Below are 18,727 nucleotides of genomic sequence, written 5' to 3'. Positions count from 1 at the left end.
GAGTGACTGGATCCATACTTGATCAATAGTTTGTGTCTAAAGGATTATAGCAATCAATCCTCTATATCACTTAGCTAACATTTCAACATTTCAGTGCTCTCATTCCCAACTCATTAGCAGAGTATGAGATGCAATAAGGATTCTCTCTGCCTTAACATATATCCTTCAGAAGCTTCCCAGCTCAAAGGGAGATGCAGGTGTGCAGCCTGCTGCCATGCAGGAGAGCTCAATGGGCCATGGGCCATGCTCTATCCATGGACTAGGATGATTGACTTCTATTTGCATACCAGCAGTATTTCAGTGGCCACATGCTCAACTAGCCCTCAGCTGCTGCCAAGCAAGACTTACAACCCTTAGCTGTGTGCTGTTAGCTCTCATCCCACAGTCCTCCTTGAGCTGGATGCAGCTATCAGGAGGGACACTAGTGCTTAACCAAAAAAAAAAGAGGGGAGCGGGGTGGAGCACACTGTCACAGTCACATATGGTTCTTATCCAACAAATTGGGGATTATATGGGCTTTTTCATTTTTGCTGATCTTCAGTTACTGTTCCATTTTTTAGCATAGTATATATTAAATGGCACATGACTGAGCCATGAAACATAAATTCAATCCAAGTTTCAGTATTTTTGACCTTTAAAAAAATGTTTGTTAATGCAGTGGTTTTCCTGTTATGATGACCTTGACTGGCAGCCCGGGAATGTAGTGGAATCACCAACCCTGCAAATATTCAAAAAGCATGTGGATATGGCCCGTAGGGACGTGGTTTAGTGTTGAATGGGGCACTGCTGGGTTAATAGATGGACTTAATATTTTAGAGGTCTTTTCCAACTTAAATGATTCTATGGTTCTATGACCATGTGATGTCTGGTGTTAATGTGCATTAATGGTTGTAGTTAAGAGCCTATAATTTCAGAGGATTTGTTTCCCTGCCTTCTGTATTGGTCATTAATATAATGTTTTAAAACTTTTTGAAAATCATTTTTATGGACTTATCCCAGGACAACATATGTCAATAGTAATTGTATGATGAATGCTTCCATAGCTTTATTTTACTACCACAAAAATAAAGGCCTCTTGTGTACCTGAATGCAGTGATAGTAAATCTGACCTCTTTGCTAAAGCATGTGCATTCAGTAGTAGAGATGTGATTCCAGCTCCATCCTTTCCTCTAATAGGTGAGTACCAATGTTTTATATGTGTGCCACTTGGAAATACCTTTACAAACACACTAATCTAAGGCATTTCTAGGAATTTGAGAGTTTGTTTCACTACAGTTATGCACAGAAGTCAGGGAACAGATAAGTAATCTTTAAAATTTTCTTCAGAGATATAGGGAAAGGCCAGGTAGCTTTGCAGTGTGCCTTACATGCAGCTCAGTAAACTCTACAACAACTGACAAGTATTAATTGGGTCGGGACCAAATATAAATATACTATTTTAAAAAATCTAAACCAAGAATCAAACTCCAAATCAGTGATGTTATATTAAGCTACAGTAATGTATTTTCAGCTAATGTTCTGTAGTTTTACAGAGAGAGCTTTGCATTTGGTCATTTATCTAAGAATGTAAAGCAATATCTTCTGAAACACGAAGCCTAAATTTCTCTGACTAAATCTAAAAATGTCTGTGTTTTTACATGTAATTTTATATTTCTCAGATGCATCAAGAAGCAGCATACCATGAAAAATCAAAGCTGCAGCATGATATTTCAGAATTGGAGAATAATATTCAAGGAGTAAGTGCTTTTATAAGAAGTAAGCTTTTATTATTTCTAAAATAGGATAGACTGTTCCAGAAATTAATTTTAATATCTGTTTTCAACTTAAATTTATTTAAAAGCCAAGTTGTGATAGCTTTCTGCAATAATAACTTCTGGTTATTTATTTTAAATTGCAGCTTGAAATTGAAAAGTGTGAACTAAGGACTACAGTCTCTATCCTGAAAGAAAGAATAAACTATTTGGAAAATGAATTAAATCTGAAGTCAAGTAAACTTGCCCAGACTTCTGATGATTCTTCTCAATTTAAAGCTGAGATTTGCTCACTTCAGTAAGTCTGATACAAAATGTAATGATCTTTTACAGATTCTAGAATAATTCTGTTTGTTCTGTGGCTGTATAGCAGAGTTGAGTTCCTGGGAAAGACTATAATTATAAATATTTTTAAAATCACTTGGTACAGCTTGTATGTTAAAGAAAAATAGGTGTAAGTAAGGAAAGGGCTGTGGTGGCTTTTCACAGCAAGCTTCTCCTGGACTTACTTGATGACCAAATATACTGATAATTTTATGGCTCATTCTAGAACTGTTTCCTCCAATAACCATATTTTCTGCTTATGAATGTAGTAGAACTGAAAAATTCTAAAAGGATTCCCAAATTCTGTTTGTTAAAAAGAAGACAGATGCCTTTGCAAACTGCAGCAGTAGGACCTACAGTGTTGAGAACTGGTATCTTATGATCCACAGACACAGTCTGTGGGGATTTGACCAGCTTGCTTAGAACTGGAGGATTCAAGTATCCTCATGTATTTCTAAGGCCTATTTAAACTTGCAGGATCACTGTTCCTTTTTAAAGCTGCTTTACTAAAGAGCTCCCATCAGGTGTCTAAATGTCATAGAACAAGAAAAAGACTTAGAGAAAGCGAAAATGATATTGAACAGTATTTGAAAACAGAGGTGGAAATGAGAACTGTTGATGTAAAAGATCATTACAGGATGGGTAATACTGTAGATGACATTTTTTGCATATTTTACAAGAGAAACCAGTGTCTGTGGGGTATCCCCAATCCCCCACCTGAGCAGTACCACACTACAGCCTGTCAAAGCACAGCACCTGGGGGATTACTAGGAAGAACTGAAGCTGAGCAGCAGGCCTTGCAGTTCATCTAAGGCTTCCAATTGCACAAAGAGGACAATAATAAATATTAGAAAGTCATATTAGTTTCCTATAATTTCAGTGTAAAGCAGTAATATTGCAAAAAGAAGAAGATGAGGGGTAGGGCTACATTTATTTAAGCATTTGATTTTATTTTTTGCATGGTGGAAATGCTATGTTTGCTCCCTTGTCCTTTCTTTTTCCCCTCTCAAGTTTCACTTTGAAGTGGATGAAAGCAGTCTTTATAGAGAGACATGCTGTATTCTGCATTAGTGAGATTTTTTAAGAATGAAAAGCTTCTCTAGCTTTTCTGGGATCCCACTTGACAGGGATTTTTTCTTTACCTGTTTCATAAGTAATCCTTTTAATAACTTTGGAATTTTTGTGGGTTTTTTTTTCCCGCAATCACTTTGCTATTTCTTTCCAAGAAAAACAACTGTGTAGGTAGATGATTTCAAATATCTTTCAGGCTCTTTATTTTTTGAAGTAGGATCAGAACTGTAGCTGTCAATTTGGTTGTTTCTTAAAATGTGATGGGGCTGATAATCCCTACTATGAGCTCCATATCAAAAACTTTATAAAGCAAGAATCAAAAGATACGAGTAGCATTAAGAAGAGTAACAGAAATCAAAGGAGGTGAATGTTTCTGGCTAAGGTGGTTGCTCCACCAAGGTTCCATTACTCCATTTTGCATTGATCTTGAGGTGGACTTGAAGCGGGATCCAAGTGATGTTGGCCTCAGCAATCCTTAAGTCCTCCTTCTCCTCAAGGGAGAGGATGGTTAGTATGGCACAACCCTGCTGCTGGTTGGTGGTACAGCCCTGTCAGGAGGTTATGCTGGAACTGTTCCAGCACTTGAAGCAGCTTAAGAGCAGACATTGAAGACCCAGAATAAGTTCCAAGCTTCTTTCAACTGTATATTCATTTTTCAGGCTCTTAAATGACCAACAGCAGAAGTCTGTTGAAGATTTACAGCACAGATTGTCCCTCAAAAAGGATGAATTGCTGGCAGCTCAAGATGAAATTATAAAGCTGAAAGAGATAATAGGTAATCTATAACTATTTTTGTGCTTATTTCCTGATTTTTAAAATAGAAAGCACTTACTCTTTTGTTTTCAGATAGGTTAAACCAGAGGAGCACTTCGCAGGAAGAAGCAGTCAGTGTGCTGAGAAGTACAATTAGTGTTTTGGACAAAGAAAAGGACAGTCTTCAAGAAACTGTAGATGAAAAAACAGAAAGAATTGCGTGCTTAGATGACAACTTAGCTAACAGGGTATGTCCAGTAAAAGTACTACTTGCATTCCATTTGGGGATTTTTAAAGCAGTTATACTTTAGGGAGACATTTTGCCTTGATGACAAAGTCCGTGCAGAGCACATAAACACTCTGCTTGGACCCAATGCAGTCATTTGCCAACTCAGTAGAACTTTAATTATGGATGTTACTGTATTCCCTAAATACTCCAAGAAAATAAAGAAGCATTTGATTGCATTTTGCATGTGGAGGTATTTATTGAGATATAAAGTACTAGCCTGAGATGACAGAATCTATAGCTGACTTCCCTTCGTTTTAATGACAAGACAATCCTTTCTCAGTAAAGAAAAGAAACTTGGAAATTACTTATTGATGAAGAACTAAAATAAAGGTTTACATTAAAAGTTCTTTAATGAAGTGTTCTCTTATGTTGCAACATACTAATACCTAATACACTTCTGATTTTTTTTTCATAGGAAAAAACAATTGCTCATTTACGTTTAACTCTCTCTGAGCTGGAGTCCTCAACAGAGTAAGTAAAGAGTAGGATGCCTTCTTTTTAGGTTTTATTTTATGTAGTAGTTTCAAAGTGAAAGTAGATGGCTGTTTGAGTTATTTTGATGAAACTGAGTTAATTGTTTGAGTCAAGTAGAGGAGTGTACTGTGTTGATAAAGATGTGTCTTGGGAAGACACATCCTCTGCAATTGTATTGCAGGCTGCTAAGGAACAGTTGCAACGGTCATTAACAATTGCTTGTCTGTATTAATTTCCCTAAACTGGTAAGGTTTCCTAACTCTTGGTCAAGAAGTAGTTTTCTGGCACTCTGCTGGGTATTAGATTGACCCAGGTAAGATTCAGAGCTGAATTCTTTATGATTGGCAATCAAATTCTTCTAGCTTAAGATACCAGTACAATCTTAATTAAAATGTATTTATGTTGTTTTTAGCTGGGCTTCCTCTGATCTTTCATTCTTTCCTCTGGTTAAGCATGACATTTTAAGCTATAGAATCTTAAAAGCAAAAATTTAAACACCAGTATTTAAATATTTGAAGACCAATGTAACTGAATATTTGCTACATTGATGCATGGGCTATATGTGTCAAAAAATAATGCAAAAGTTCACCTAAGTTTACGGATATTTATATTTCTAGTTTTTTGTTTAATCTTTTCATTACTCTTTTGTCCTTCAAGTGTAAATTATTTGTCTTCTTCCTTTATGGCTTATAAAATATGCAATTACCATCATCACTACCAAACACAAATAAACCTAGGTATCTAAAATTGCTCTTTCTCTAATAAGATACATCTTACCAGATACATCTTCAAAACTGAAGATTAAATCCATCTTATTTCTGCCGATTGACATTTTCCATACTTAGTTTACATTATATTTAGACTCAGTTTGTTGTCATTCAGAGAGCAAGAATTTTATCTGATTATTTTCAGCAGTATGTGGTATAGTACAAGAAGAGACAACTTTAATAATATTTTCACTTGATAGCCAGATGCAGGACAGGCTGAGCAACAGAGACCGTGAGATAGCCAGCTTACATCGCCAGCTTGATACATCCCAGCTAGAGCTTGCAGAAATGGGAAGAGTAAAGGAAATGGCTCTGAAGGAAAACAGGCGACTGCAAGATGACCTGGCTACAATGGCCAGAGAAAACCAGGTATGAAGACAGTATGTGATACTGATGTGTTAAATCATTTATTGCTTGCTTGCATCAAAACTGCTACATCCTCAGTTTTGACTGAGGTGTTTAATTATTGGTATTTCTTGAGCCCGGGATGTTGAAAATCACTGGGCAGAAATCGTAAAAGAAATACTTCAGATACTTAAGTGTAGTCAATGCAGTGAGGGAGAAATGGGCAAGCTTTCAGTTTGGTAATCCTTCCTCAGATTAAAAAAGAAATCTAAATAAAATAAATCTAGACCTTATTGTTTATAATGTAATGAAATTATGTTAATTGGTTATATCACTTGGCAGTCGGTATTTAATTGGTAAAGATTGGGTTTTATTATCTGTGGAAGTGATTATTGAGAGCGAGAAAGAAACTCCAAAAGCAGACATCAGATTATCAGGTGAAGGTGAGAGGAAGAGGAAGGGGATTGGTAGCACATCTGAATTTGTTCTGGTGCAGTGATTCATTAATTTCATCCATCTAGTTTCCATGAAGCATTGGATTTATTGAGTGAGGTGTGCCATATTTGAGATGAGGGTGTTTTGGAGATTAGGATGTTGGAGGAATAATGAGTTGGTTTTGTGCAGCAGCTGGTTATTGCTGACCAAAAGCCTCCCAACTCCTAGTGCCTGACATGGATGTCTCTATAGTATAGAATGTCTGTATGGACACTATATAACGAAAATGTTCCGTGTTTTATAGGGTAAGTAACATCTTTTATTGGGCTGAGCATTAGCAAGTCTTTGTAGAGGGTATGTGAGAGTTATCTTAAGAGTGAACCTGGAATTTTGTTGCAACTCACTACAAACAACTTGTATAGCAAATACAGCTATTTCAGCTCCTTGTGAGATTCAAGTACCTTTTAAAATTTTCATCCTGAGATACAAATTTTTGTTTGATTTCACTCTAAGTGCCAACACTAAAAACAATCAGGACATTGTTAACTAAACCATTTATTTCAATCCCCCTCAGTCACCCCAGCTGAGTCTGATGCCACAAAGTATAATATAGCAACATGTTTCAAGGAAGTGATGTAGGACCTTGAACAGTTCTTGCAAAATGTATAGTGCAATATATAAATATGGGGATGTATTTTTGAAATTAGGCCTACTCTTTACAAGTGCCTAATAAGATAAAATATTGAATAATGTCATAATGTGTTGATGGAAGTTTTCCTAGTGTTTGGGAAGGCTACCACAGAGACAGGCAGACTGATTTTAGCATATGTTAAATAAGGGATACAGTAAAAAGGCTAATGAATAGTAATATACCACAATAAGAAGAAGGGGAAGAAAGAAGGCAGGATCCTTTATTTACCCACATTTGATCATGGAGTTAGAAAAAGATACTTGCAGTTTTGGCTCTCAGGGCTAGAGGACTCAGAAGGAGAAGAGTGCTGAAGCTGAGAGGGACAGAATGGGCAGTTCGAATATCTCAAATAAAATCCATGGTGCATTTTTGATGTTTAAGTATGATCTTAGTAGTGCATTTAGTTATTTTGTCTTGTAATTCTACTTTAAAATGAATGTTATTATGTTAGAAAATTGGCTTTCTATTAATCTAAAACTTTCCTTTACTCAGGGATACTGAATCTTAAAGCTATAAAAATTCCAGCTCCCAAACATCAGTATGTCAGATTTTCCAAAGATCAGTAGGGTGTGTCATCAGGGAAGCTGCATGTTTTATGAACTGGTGGGATAGTCTTGTTTATTGTGATTATTCTTGCCTGGAGACTCATTGGTGTGTCTAAGGTAACAGGGGATATTTCTGAACTCTACAAATCCCAAAGAGCTTTGTAAGTAGAATGGAAAAAAATCTAGGGCATATGCAATTACTTTGATTTAATCTGAGAGAGTATTATATAGCAATTAATTTACTGCAAAGCACAATTTTGCCTTTATGCAATCTCTCTAGGCTATCAGTACTGAGCTTGAAGATGCAATACGTGAAAAAGAAGAAATGAAAACCAGGGTTCATAGTTATATAACTGAAGTCTCCAGATTTGAGAACTTGATAGCTTCAAAGGTAAAAATATAATTTGTGGACAGTTGTTATTGCATTCAGTAAGAAAAGTAAGAATTGCATGGTTTGGGTGCGGTTCTCTCTGCCTGTCCCATTTCCTTCTTTTGTTTTCCCTTATTTTCTCTGCAGTGTTTAAAGCTACTAGTGTTCATATAACACATTGTTAGATCTGAAGCACTGATTAATTCTAGCACATCACAATTGCATGGATCATGTTTCAGTTGGCCATAATGCTGGAGATTGACAAACATGCCATGTTTGAATGTTTTTGCTTTTTGGGTTTTGACCAGGCAATCAGTAAAATAAGGGTACTGTTTCATGATTGTAGGCAGCAAGCAGCTTATAAAGTGATTTTAATTATTTTGCCCTTTTGGAAAAGAAAATAATTTATCTGTTCTGCATAAAATTGTAAAAATAGTACTGGTAAAATAGTGCTCTTGTTCAATGTCCTTTATCCTGATACTTGGATTCAAAAACATGATATATGTGAGTTAAAACTATAAATCATTTTTAAAAGATAGGATTTGTGTCAAGACAACATGAACTGGCAAATTTATTATGTAACTTCGAACTGGGAAGAGTAAGTTTTGATCTGACTTCATCTTGCGTGTCTAGATGAATGCATGTAAATTCAACCACTTTCTACAAGCAGAAACTGAAGCATGGAGAAAAAATTAAGGTCAATAGTAGGTTAGCTTAGAACTATTAATCTAAAATATTTAAAGTTTATTTTTTAAGAATTTGACAATATATCATTTGCTCAAACTACTTCAGCTACAGACGTGGCTACATCTTTGGCAAATGATAATCCAGTTATTCAAGTCAGGTACTAGGAAGCTATAGAATACACAGCCAGCAACTAATTATGAATGCCAGCAACCAATTATGAATGCTTGATTTCAGGCATCTTTCTAGTATTGTATCTGGGTAATGCCTGTGGAGACAAGGATTTACTTTTCTGCCCAGTGTTCACTTGCTAAGTCTCAAGTTTCTATTTCCTAATGTTCTGCCTGATCCTGTCTGCACTTCCCAAGTTCTGCTGGATACACAGAAGGAATTTCAGAAACAGTTGCCTTTCTCATTAGATTTATACTGATTTATACTACCAGCCTGCATATCCCTGCACATTACGTGAGCAGGAAATGGAAGTAAATAAGAAAAATCTATCCCTGCCTTCTAATCCACGCTTGGCCAAAGTAAAATTCACAAGCAACGTTTGTTCTATCACTGCACAAGTGGAGAGCATGCTTGCAAAGCTTGCATTTTTGTATGTCTGTGATAGACTCCTTAGGCATATATGCTCTAGTAGATTACCAGTGTTTCAGGCACTGCTGAAATATAAGTACTTATAAGAGTAAAGTAATGAAAAGAGCTGAAAATGGAATTTCTTGGAAAGGGCAGCACACAGTGTATCTCAGTAATGTGACCCTTGACAATGCAGATAGATCCAAAATAACCCCTCTCCTGGGAGTCTTAAAACTCATTAGCAACTCCTAAGTGTAATTCCATTTTAATAAAACTTAATGCCATAACTGTATTTATTTGCTGTTTGGACTTGGAAAAAGGATGATGATTTTTAGTAGTTGCAGAATAGTGGGATGAAGAGGATGAAGGAAGTTCTGCTTTCTAGGGGGAAAAAGAGAAGAGATATTGTAAGGAATAGGCATGAAATGAGATCAGACAATTTGAGGGTATGTTGATCATTGCAGAGCGATTTACTGTTTCATTAGGAAAAAGAAAACCAAGAATTGTTGGAGAAGTTCCGGATGCTCCATACACAAGCTGAAGGCTGGGAAATGAAGGCTCATCAGGCTGAAGGAGAAAGCAGCTCCATACGACTGGAACTCCTTTCAGTCGATACAGATCGGAGACATCTTCGAGAGAGAGTAGAGTTTCTGGAAAAAGAGATTCAAGGGGTAATAACTTGTGCAATGAAATTCCATCTAGGACAGTGGGATACATCCAAATGCTTTTTAATAAAGTCAATGTATGATTTTTAACACCTTATTGGAAAATAATTTCTATATGTGAATGTTTCAAATATGAACGCTGGAGTTTTTGGAACAGTAATTGATTAGTTACTGTTAGTTTAGATGTGCTTTACTTTGCTTCACCCCTGCTTGCCCAAAATTAAAATCATGACATATGTTTTCATAGTTTTAGATCTCTTCTGTTGGGTTATCACTGTTACTATGACATTGTAAGAAACTTTTCTTTAGTTGCTTCAGAACATTTGCATTTAGCTTTATGAATATTTTGCAAGCTTAGTTCTTACGTTTCTCTGAAACTTTGAATGAAGTATTTTAAGGATTGGTGGCTGGAGTCAAGGTAAAAATCTGGTAGACATCCAAATTCAGAATCAGGATTCCATAATACTGAATCCTAGACCAGTTTTGTAGAACATAAGGTTTATATTTTTGAAGCAGAGGTTTATATTTTAGAAGCAATAAGAAAAGTTCTGGAGCATAATTGTGGTGGATTGACTACATTTTGTCCCATACTTCTAATTAGCCAGAAAGAGTTAGAGACTATATTGTAAGCTGAGTTAAAAAATCGGTCGTATGTTTGGGGTTCAAGCTTTTTAATTCTTGTTCCACCCTTTCATAGAACTTTTATAATTACTCAGGTTGGTGATTAAAAATTGCGAAGATGGTTTATTAGTTGCCCTTAGCTATGTTTTAGGGAGAGGGAAGCAATATTAAGTTAATTTTATAGGGAAAATAAAGTGTTAAAAAAACCCAGGTTATTCAACAGGAATAAATTTAATACTAAAAATGTATCCATATTTGGTTTTGTTTAGCATATTGTTGCACATCAAGTATATGAATCTCAGATCTCCTCCATAACCAAAAATATGTCCCGACTGGAAGAGGATCTTAAACGTGAAAATCAGGATAAGGCTTCTGTGTTGGCAGACCTCACTTCTGTGAGAGAACTCTGTGTGAAACTTGAGGCTAGCAAAGAACTTTTAGCTCGACAGCTGACGTCCAAAAGCATGGATTATGAAAGGGTAAGCAGGAAAGGCAAGATTAATTTGCTGTAACAAAGTAACTTCCTTTGCTTTTAATAGGTTTTGGAGAAAATAATTACTTCTTAGAGGAAGGTAAGTTAATTTACATCATTAGTTTTGTGGTTTTATATAAATTGTAAATTTTACAATATACAGATCTGTAGCTGTGGGTTTTTTTACAAAAAGAGGGAGTTTCTTTGATTCATTATCGCTGCAAAATGTTGCAGGTGTAGTTTGAGCTACACCTAACAGACAGGTTATATATATTTCTTTTTGTTTTTAAATTTACACAAATTTTATAGAAAGCAAATAGTGCACTTCTTATTTAGATAGTAAATATCTTACCCTAATGGCTTCTTTTCAATTCAGAAATTTAGATACAGCTGGAATTCACTGAATATTTTGAAATAGTTTGAAAAGTTCTAAATATTCATATTTTCTGAACCTTTTTCTTTACAGCTGATTTTGTCTTCATTTAGTGACTTGGTCAGCATTTCTGGGACTGTAGTATTCAAGACCGTGAGAACAGTAAAATTTGTTTATATTCACAGAACTGAAGAGGAAAACAAATATTCTTACATTTTCAGCAAAGATGCTAATTGTGGGCTGACCTAGTCAAATAGAATGAAGTATAGTAAATACTATTTTTGTACTTGTGTAAAGTTCTATTAAAAGCCAATTTGTGTTCCAGGTACTCACCTAAACATTTCCAGCACTCAGTAATGCAGCTTCCAGTAAAACAATTGACAGATGTACAGCTTGAATAGTTTTAAATTAAGTATAGTTTAAAATGATTGTAGCCTTTACACTATTTTGTGAGCTCAGTTTCTTGTTCTTTTTTATTAAACTTCTGTTCATTTCAGTTTTTGTAACAACTCTTCGCAAAACAAAATTCTCTGTGTTTGTAAATTAGTGTATTAGTAACATATAAAATTTGTGCCTTAGGTTCTAGGAGAATTAGAAGATACAAAATCGGAAGGAGAGTTGCTGAAAAAGCAGCTATCCAGTGAGAGACTTACAGTACAGAATCTTGAAACGTTATTGGCTACTAGTAGAGACAAAGAATTTCAGAATCAATTAATGTCCCAAGACAAAGATACCGAAATTCGGTTACTGAAAGACAAGCTAACACTGGCTGAGAGCAAACTGTAAGTTTTAACAAATGTGTGTGTGTTATGTGGTTTGCAAAAGAACTATTACTATGTGACAATACTTATTCACAAAATCTGGGTGTTCGGTATGGCTGAGCAGATTTTTGCAGCAATGTCTCTTGGCCTTTCATGGCATCATTTAAAGTTTCTTTACAGGTATTTCATATTGCTTTCAGTTAATCAGCACTTTGGTGGACATCAGTTTAGTGCAAGCAGTAAAATTGAACAGGAGTTCCAAAGGAAACATCCTCTGCACAAAAATTTCAACATGCGTTTACTGCTCACAAAAAAAACCCCAAGTATATTAAATTCATGGTAAATGTGAAGTGCTTATCTACTGAAGATGCTTGTTGTCCTTGCTTTGATTACATAAATCATTATTACGTAATGATACATACATTTTCACTTACATAATAGTGAAGTCATAGTGCTTTAGAAAAAGCAAAAGTGCTTTTGCTGCTGTTGATATTAACTGTTGTGGGAAAAGTCCTATGTCACTTATTCCTTTGAAATATGAACAGAACTAAACCTGACACCTCCACTAAATGTGGCCAGCAACAACTTCTGCTGTGGACCTGCCTAAAGAAGCAGTAACTGTTAGCAGCACTTGTATAGGAAACACTGATCTGTTTGGAGCAATGAAATTAAGAGAGGAGGTACTCTGTGTGTGTGACATTCTCCTAAGGATACATCAGCAGGAACTAGTGGTAGCTCTGCATTAAACAGCAAGAAGGAGGAGTAGCAGCCGAGTGCAGATGGTGGTGAAGAGTAAAGTCAAAGCAGAATTTCAGATATAGAAATCCACCTGTTTAGTAAACACTAATGTAGGGAGAGAAAGGAAAATGTGGAAATTAATGGAACTGGTAATACTCCTCATGAGATATAGAATATAGCTCACTTAAACTGTCATGAACTTGCTCACACAGGTGTGCAAGAAATATGCTTTTGGTCGATTTATGTAGAGGCTACAACTTGTGATAGCTTATGATGGTCCACCTCAAGTAGCAGTGTTCTCAGTGAATCTGGAGATGATGACATTATTATTGCCCCTGTGCCAGCAATTGCTTCATGTTTAGTATTGTTGAGTTTTGTTTACTTGAGGAAAAAAATGTTAATTGCATACAACAAACATAAGCTAATAGAATGTCCTGATTACAAAGTTCAATGTGAAAGTTAGAAAAAACCAAACCAACAAAAACAAACAAACAAAAAAAAATCAAAGGAAAGGAGTTTTTAAATTAAATTGAGTTTTTTAAATGAAATTGAATCCAGTTACTTTGTGTACATTAAACATTATAAAACTGTTTAACTAAGTACATAGTAATTTTTTCACTTTTTTTTCCTTTTGCACACATTGTAGGGTTCATTTATTTTTTGTAAACATTAATACTTGCAGTGTTAATAGGGTGAGATATTTGCAGGAAGAAGGAAGATGTTCTCTTGGAGGAAGAGTGGCCATTCTGTTGAATTCTTTTCCACTGTCTATCTCAAAGGTTTTGCATGTTACTAGGGAAGTGTTCAGATGTGAGAACTAGTTGTATATATCTTATTTTCTACTAATTGGTTTGTGATAGCTGTAGTCTAAAGAGCAGGAACTTTAAATGCTCACAGCTGTGACTGACATATGTAACAATTATGTTTGTGTCTTGCAAAACACAGAAATTCATTTGACTTGGCAGAATTTCAGCTCTGACAAAAATCATGTGCCAATATTTTTGAACATTATTTAAAGTTTTAGCTTTATAGTACCTGTCCCTCTGCTTTATTTAGAAAATGGCACTGCTACAGCTTCTGACTTTAGAAGGATTCAAGAATTAAGTTTAACTTGTGAAGTTCTCCAGTGCTGAAATTATGAGTTGTGTAAAGAATAAGTAGTTGTTACTTTGAGTATTGCATGGGTGATAGTACAGTAAATGAGGTCTTGATTGTCTAGAGTGATTAAAGAATTAAATAAACAGAGAACATAGAATAGCTAAACTACTTCTTGAGAGCTATATGTATCTACTGTGAAAGAGACAGATATCCTCTGAAAATTGTGAATCATCATGTAAACTTATATGATGATTACTGTGCATAAAGGGTTTCAAAATATTTCTAAATTTTTGGAGTGATTTACTTAATGCTCTTAATTTTGTTTAAATGTCATTGACAGGGAATGACCTCAGAACTCACAAACTGTTTGCTTTCTTTCTTTATTTTTCAATAATGATTTTGGGCCCTGAATTCTTACCTCCATCCTGAAAGCATATGCCTGTCTTTGAAGGACATATAAGCTATCATCAAGATGTCTTGTCTTCTGCATCTGTTATCAACATACTGGATCAAGATACCACTCTAGGAATTTTACTGATGAGTAGGGAACATGGGAAAAAATATTCTGCGGTTTTATGTGGAACAAATCTCTTGAGTAGTTTTCGTCTTCCTGGAGTCAAAGACCAGCGGGTGCCAGACAGGAAGTCTGTGACTGAGCTGGGAGTGGAACTCATTTTTCAGTACTCCATCCAGTGCTTTAGCAATAAACTAGTACAACTTTGCTTTTCCACAAGAGACTTTTGAGCACTCCACCTCACAGTGGCTTTGAAGACTGTATGGAATGGCATAGCTGTCTAGATTCTTATTTAGACAATTTACTTTACATACAACAATTTCTTTTTCTTCCTTTATAATGTAATTGATGGTATTTTGTGACCAAGCATTGCGTAAGCCAAGCTGATGATTTACTGAGATTATTATATTAATTATGTTTCTGAAGATTTTCAAGGCTCCTTTTAATTTTGATTCTTGCACTTGAAACAGTTGGGCCCAAATACCAAGGGTGTCGTTAACAAGATTTCGGACTCTGGGTTTTGCTGGTCTGGTATTTGCTTTAATACAATTTTTACTTAGATTTGGTTCAGTTGTGTTCATGGCTAGCCAGATAGTTCTAGCCTACTTGATAAAATTTTTACTGAAGCTATTGTCTGTTAAGTTTGTAATTTTTTGTGGATATTTACTGCCTTTTTCTTCTTTTTTTTTTTTTACACAAAGACTATCTCAAATTGGAACAGAGGACAGTAAAGCAATAAACTAATGATTTAATTGTTTTGTCTGTTTTTATCAAACATGTTTGTGTTTTCCTTTGTCTGAAAAAGAGCATGATGTAGTCAGGATATAGTGAGAGGCTTGCCAACTTCTTGCTTCATTCTCACCTCAGGTTCTTCCAGAAACATTCTGTTGCATTCATTTGATTCTTGCTGCTTCTAATTTGTCTTTGATTTAGTTTGTTTAACAACATGTTCAGTATCTGGTTTTGTTTTATCTTTCTCTAACTTCTCTAAGCTCATAGCTGACATTGTTGAAAGAAAACTTTGTTGCTTCTCATGATTTTTTTTAGAAGCAGCAATAATAGAGAGGTTTCCATGCTTCGAAGTAAAGTTGCACAGATGCAGACTGATACTGATGTTTTAAAAAGGAAACTGACAACTGAGCGATTTGAACGGTAAGCTGCTGGTTTTTCCGTGAGTTTACTCTCCCTCCTTATTTCTTCTTTCTCAATTTTAAAAGTGTTGCTTTTTTGAATAGCGAGGAACTTTAATGGAAAACTCTGTTCCTCTTGTCGTACGAAATGTTCATCTTGAAAACTGCTTTAAGAAAAAATTTTTCACAGTTTCTGAATTTCTTCGTAAGTTTTGTGAGTTTACCACTGCCTCTAAAAATAAGAAAAAAAAAGCCTTCTCATGAAAATAAAAAAAATCCCTTCTCAAGAATTAGAATGGAGGGGCTTTACGAGGAAGTGAGACTTTTTGCAAGGCTCTGTTTTGTTCCTTTACCGTGGTGCAGTGCCAGGTGCTGTGTAGCTGAGGGTGCTGTGTGTTGGCAGGGAGCGAGCCATCCAGGAGATGCGGCGGCACGGCCTCTGCACGTCCTCGCTCCGCGCTTCGCCTCCGCTCAGCTCCACGCTCAGGTCTCCCTCGCCTTCTCCAGAGCGCAGCGCTGCCAGAACAGCTGAGCAGGCAGCAGCTGAAAAGTAAGTGATTTGAGTTGAGCAAGGCTTTTCTGTTTAAGAGTCAGGTGTAAGCTGTTTCTAAATAATACCTTTGTGATTATATGAAAGTGTTACACGCTTCAGATGTTTCTAAGTTCTGCTTTTGCTGTCTCTCCTACTATAAAATCTTGATTGCAACCAATAAATGCAAAGTGCTCTCCAAAGACCATATAATATAGTGGATTCTCCTTCCGCTTTTTCTTAATGGCCTTGCACCACCTGATAACTTTCAAATATATGTTGCCTGCATATTACTCCCGTTTATTATATCCAAATATACTTTACCAGTTTATTATTGGAAATAGTTATCTCCAAACAATGAATGGTTCATATTAAGAGGAATATCATGAAATTCTCCCGAGTACAGCAATGAAGGAAAGGCACTCCAGAGAAGAGTCCAATTAAAATGCATTTGAACCCTAGACTAGATTAAACTATCTCCAAAACAAGTGCATAAAAATAATTAATGTATTTTTTCGTTGTTAGTGCTTGAATCTATGAATGTCTAAGAATGGGATCACTATAGTCCATAAAAAAGAAATCAAAATCGGCCTCTTACCTGTTCATTTTCACTGTCATGTTTGTTCTTTTAGAGATCATTGTTGCTTTAGATTATGCCAGTTATGTGTTACAGGCTTGATTATTGACTGTATTGAATTGTATTGACCTGTCCTCTATTGAATAATAAATTGTAGTGAAAAGGGGAAGGACAGGAAGAGATAAAGAGTGATTGTTGTAGGAAATATGTGTGGTGTGACAGCTCATGAATCTAACTAACAGATTTTAAAGTTTATTTTTACTGATAAATACATATGGCTTGTTCTAATCTTACCTTTCTTAAGAAAAACACAAGTTTCTTGAGAACTGAGCTCAGCCTGGCATGAACCCACATTGTCAGCAATTTTTGTCTTCTCGAATTTTAGGGCAAAGCAAAAAGTGGAAACTGTAGCAAATGAAATACTGACAGTGGGGATGAAACAGCAGATATGCCTTGTGCTTTACTGGTGAGCCCCTAGGCATACCCTGTTATGTTGCAAAATGACATTTTGACTGAGGTGATGACAGATGATACATTTCTGAGAATGAGTATCATCAGTAGAGTATTGTCTTTAGTCTTTTTTGCTTTACAGTGAGTCCTGAGAGCAATAAAAAGTCCAGTTGCTATGCTTGTAGTTCACTATTTTTATCTAATATTTGTATCCCTAGTTTTAACAATGTCAACTCTGTACCATATCTTACCAGAAAACACCCCATTTTCATGAAGTGTGTATTTTTAAAGAACGTGGTTTTTAACAACTGAATTCACATGCAGTTGTTATGCATAGCTTGCCTTTTTAAATGTATCAATTACAGCAAAGTGATCTCAACAGGGCTGTTACCATCTTTCATCCTTCTTGTTTATTCCTTCTTGGGAGCTTACCAGAGTAAAGTGTACTCTGTAGTTACTGTTCTGTAGTGTTACAGCTGTCTCTCTCTGACCTGATTTCATCTTCTCAAGAAATTTTCTCTTCCTCCTCATCTCACTATTACTTTTGTAAATCATTTTAGCACTGGGTCAGTGGTGTAGAGTTTTAAGTAATATGCTAATAGTTGATATTTGGAATAACAGAAGACCATCTGAGGAGGCTAAAGCTAATTACTACTTTTTATCCTAATATTAATTAGTAAAATATAATAGTTACCTTTATTTTGACATCTTTTCTTACTCCACAGAAATGTGACCATCAAGGAATAACCAGTACTTGAGTAGCTGAAGCATTACCTTGTTACAAGGACTTTTTTTATATAAATTATGAATACTTGTATTTTACCTCTGTTTTCTTCAAATCACTGATTACCTTTGAAACCTCTGAGAACGGGTGAAGTAATCAACTTTGCAAAATTCTGCTTTCCCAACTGGCAGGAGTGACTGACTTTTTCTGGCTGTTTGACAGGTTTTGTATCAAGCCTGGCTAAGTTTTCTTACTTTTTTGGAAACATAATAATTAAAAGAAGGAAATGAGTATTGATTTGACAATCTCTTGTTTTCATTTTTCTATTTTATTTGTTTGCTTATCTCATTTGATTGGAGAAATTTATTCATCTTAATGTGAGCTAACATAGAATAACATTCCCAACTGTGTTAAAAAAGCTGAGCCAGTGTATGTTTTCTACTCATGATGGTTTCCTATGTTTGGGTTTCTAACAAGTGTTTTCTGTTTTCAGGTTATCCTTTATGGTATTTAAAAGTATCAATTACCTATTTTGTGAATGCATTTTGTTTACTGTACCTTTTCTTAATAAAAAATATATCAGTTATTCTTAATTACTGTTTCTGTCAATCTCCCTTTGTTTAACCTTTGTGTGATATTGCATTTTAAATATCCCCATATTTAATGAAGAGAAATATTTTTAAAGATGTATTGAAATACTTTAAATATTAAAAATTCTCAAAGTATTTTATATTAAAACTTTTGAATCATAGCTGGAAGTGTTTTTCAAATTTTGGTTTTAAAAGTTCAGAGCAACCTGGAATCATTCACACAGTTAAGCTCAAGCTGTTGGAGAGGTGACACAGGACTTTATGTTGTGACATACATATTAGGTAAATGAAGTGAGAACTAATCTTGAAAATATCTGATGTATTTAGCAGAGGAACATTTCAAACTTAGGCTTTGAAGTAAGATGCAGTTAGGAACATACAGTTTTCTGAATAATTACATGCCAGCA

General features: G+C 35.3%; 1 protein-coding gene across 6 annotated transcripts in view; it reads left to right on the top strand.

Moving 5' to 3' along the window:
• CEP135 (centrosomal protein 135) overlaps window positions 1-18,323 on the top strand; it is a 35,244-nt gene extending 16,921 nt beyond the window's left edge. For 4 of the 6 annotated variants that reach the window (XM_059844802.1, XM_059844803.1, XM_059844801.1 and 1 more), the window contains exons 16-28: window positions 1,659-1,736; window positions 1,898-2,049; window positions 3,806-3,921; window positions 3,993-4,147; window positions 4,604-4,659; window positions 5,630-5,798; window positions 7,726-7,836; window positions 9,564-9,749; window positions 10,634-10,843; window positions 11,789-11,991; window positions 15,368-15,472; window positions 15,854-16,000; window positions 17,732-18,323. In XM_059844802.1, coding sequence (XP_059700785.1) covers window positions 1,659-1,736; window positions 1,898-2,049; window positions 3,806-3,921; window positions 3,993-4,147; window positions 4,604-4,659; window positions 5,630-5,798; window positions 7,726-7,836; window positions 9,564-9,749; window positions 10,634-10,843; window positions 11,789-11,991; window positions 15,368-15,472; window positions 15,854-16,000; window positions 17,732-17,753 — 1,710 coding nt within the window. In that variant the 3' untranslated portion in view covers window positions 17,754-18,323. Of the gene's footprint in view, window positions 1-1,658; window positions 1,737-1,897; window positions 2,050-3,805; window positions 3,922-3,992; window positions 4,148-4,603; window positions 4,660-5,629; window positions 5,799-7,725; window positions 7,837-9,563; window positions 9,750-10,633; window positions 10,844-11,788; window positions 11,992-14,238; window positions 15,096-15,367; window positions 15,473-15,853; window positions 16,001-17,731 lie in introns of those variants that run through there. The other 2 variants (XR_009486249.1, XM_059844804.1) reach the window with 2 other exon arrangements.
• Window positions 18,324-18,727: the final 404 nt, after the last annotated feature.

The sequence above is a fragment of the Haemorhous mexicanus genome, chromosome 4 (assembly GCF_027477595.1).
Source record: "Haemorhous mexicanus isolate bHaeMex1 chromosome 4, bHaeMex1.pri, whole genome shotgun sequence".
In the NCBI taxonomy this organism is placed as follows: Eukaryota; Metazoa; Chordata; class Aves; order Passeriformes; family Fringillidae; genus Haemorhous; species Haemorhous mexicanus.
Note: the sequence above shows the minus strand (reverse complement) of the source record. Positions and strands in the feature narration are given on the sequence as shown.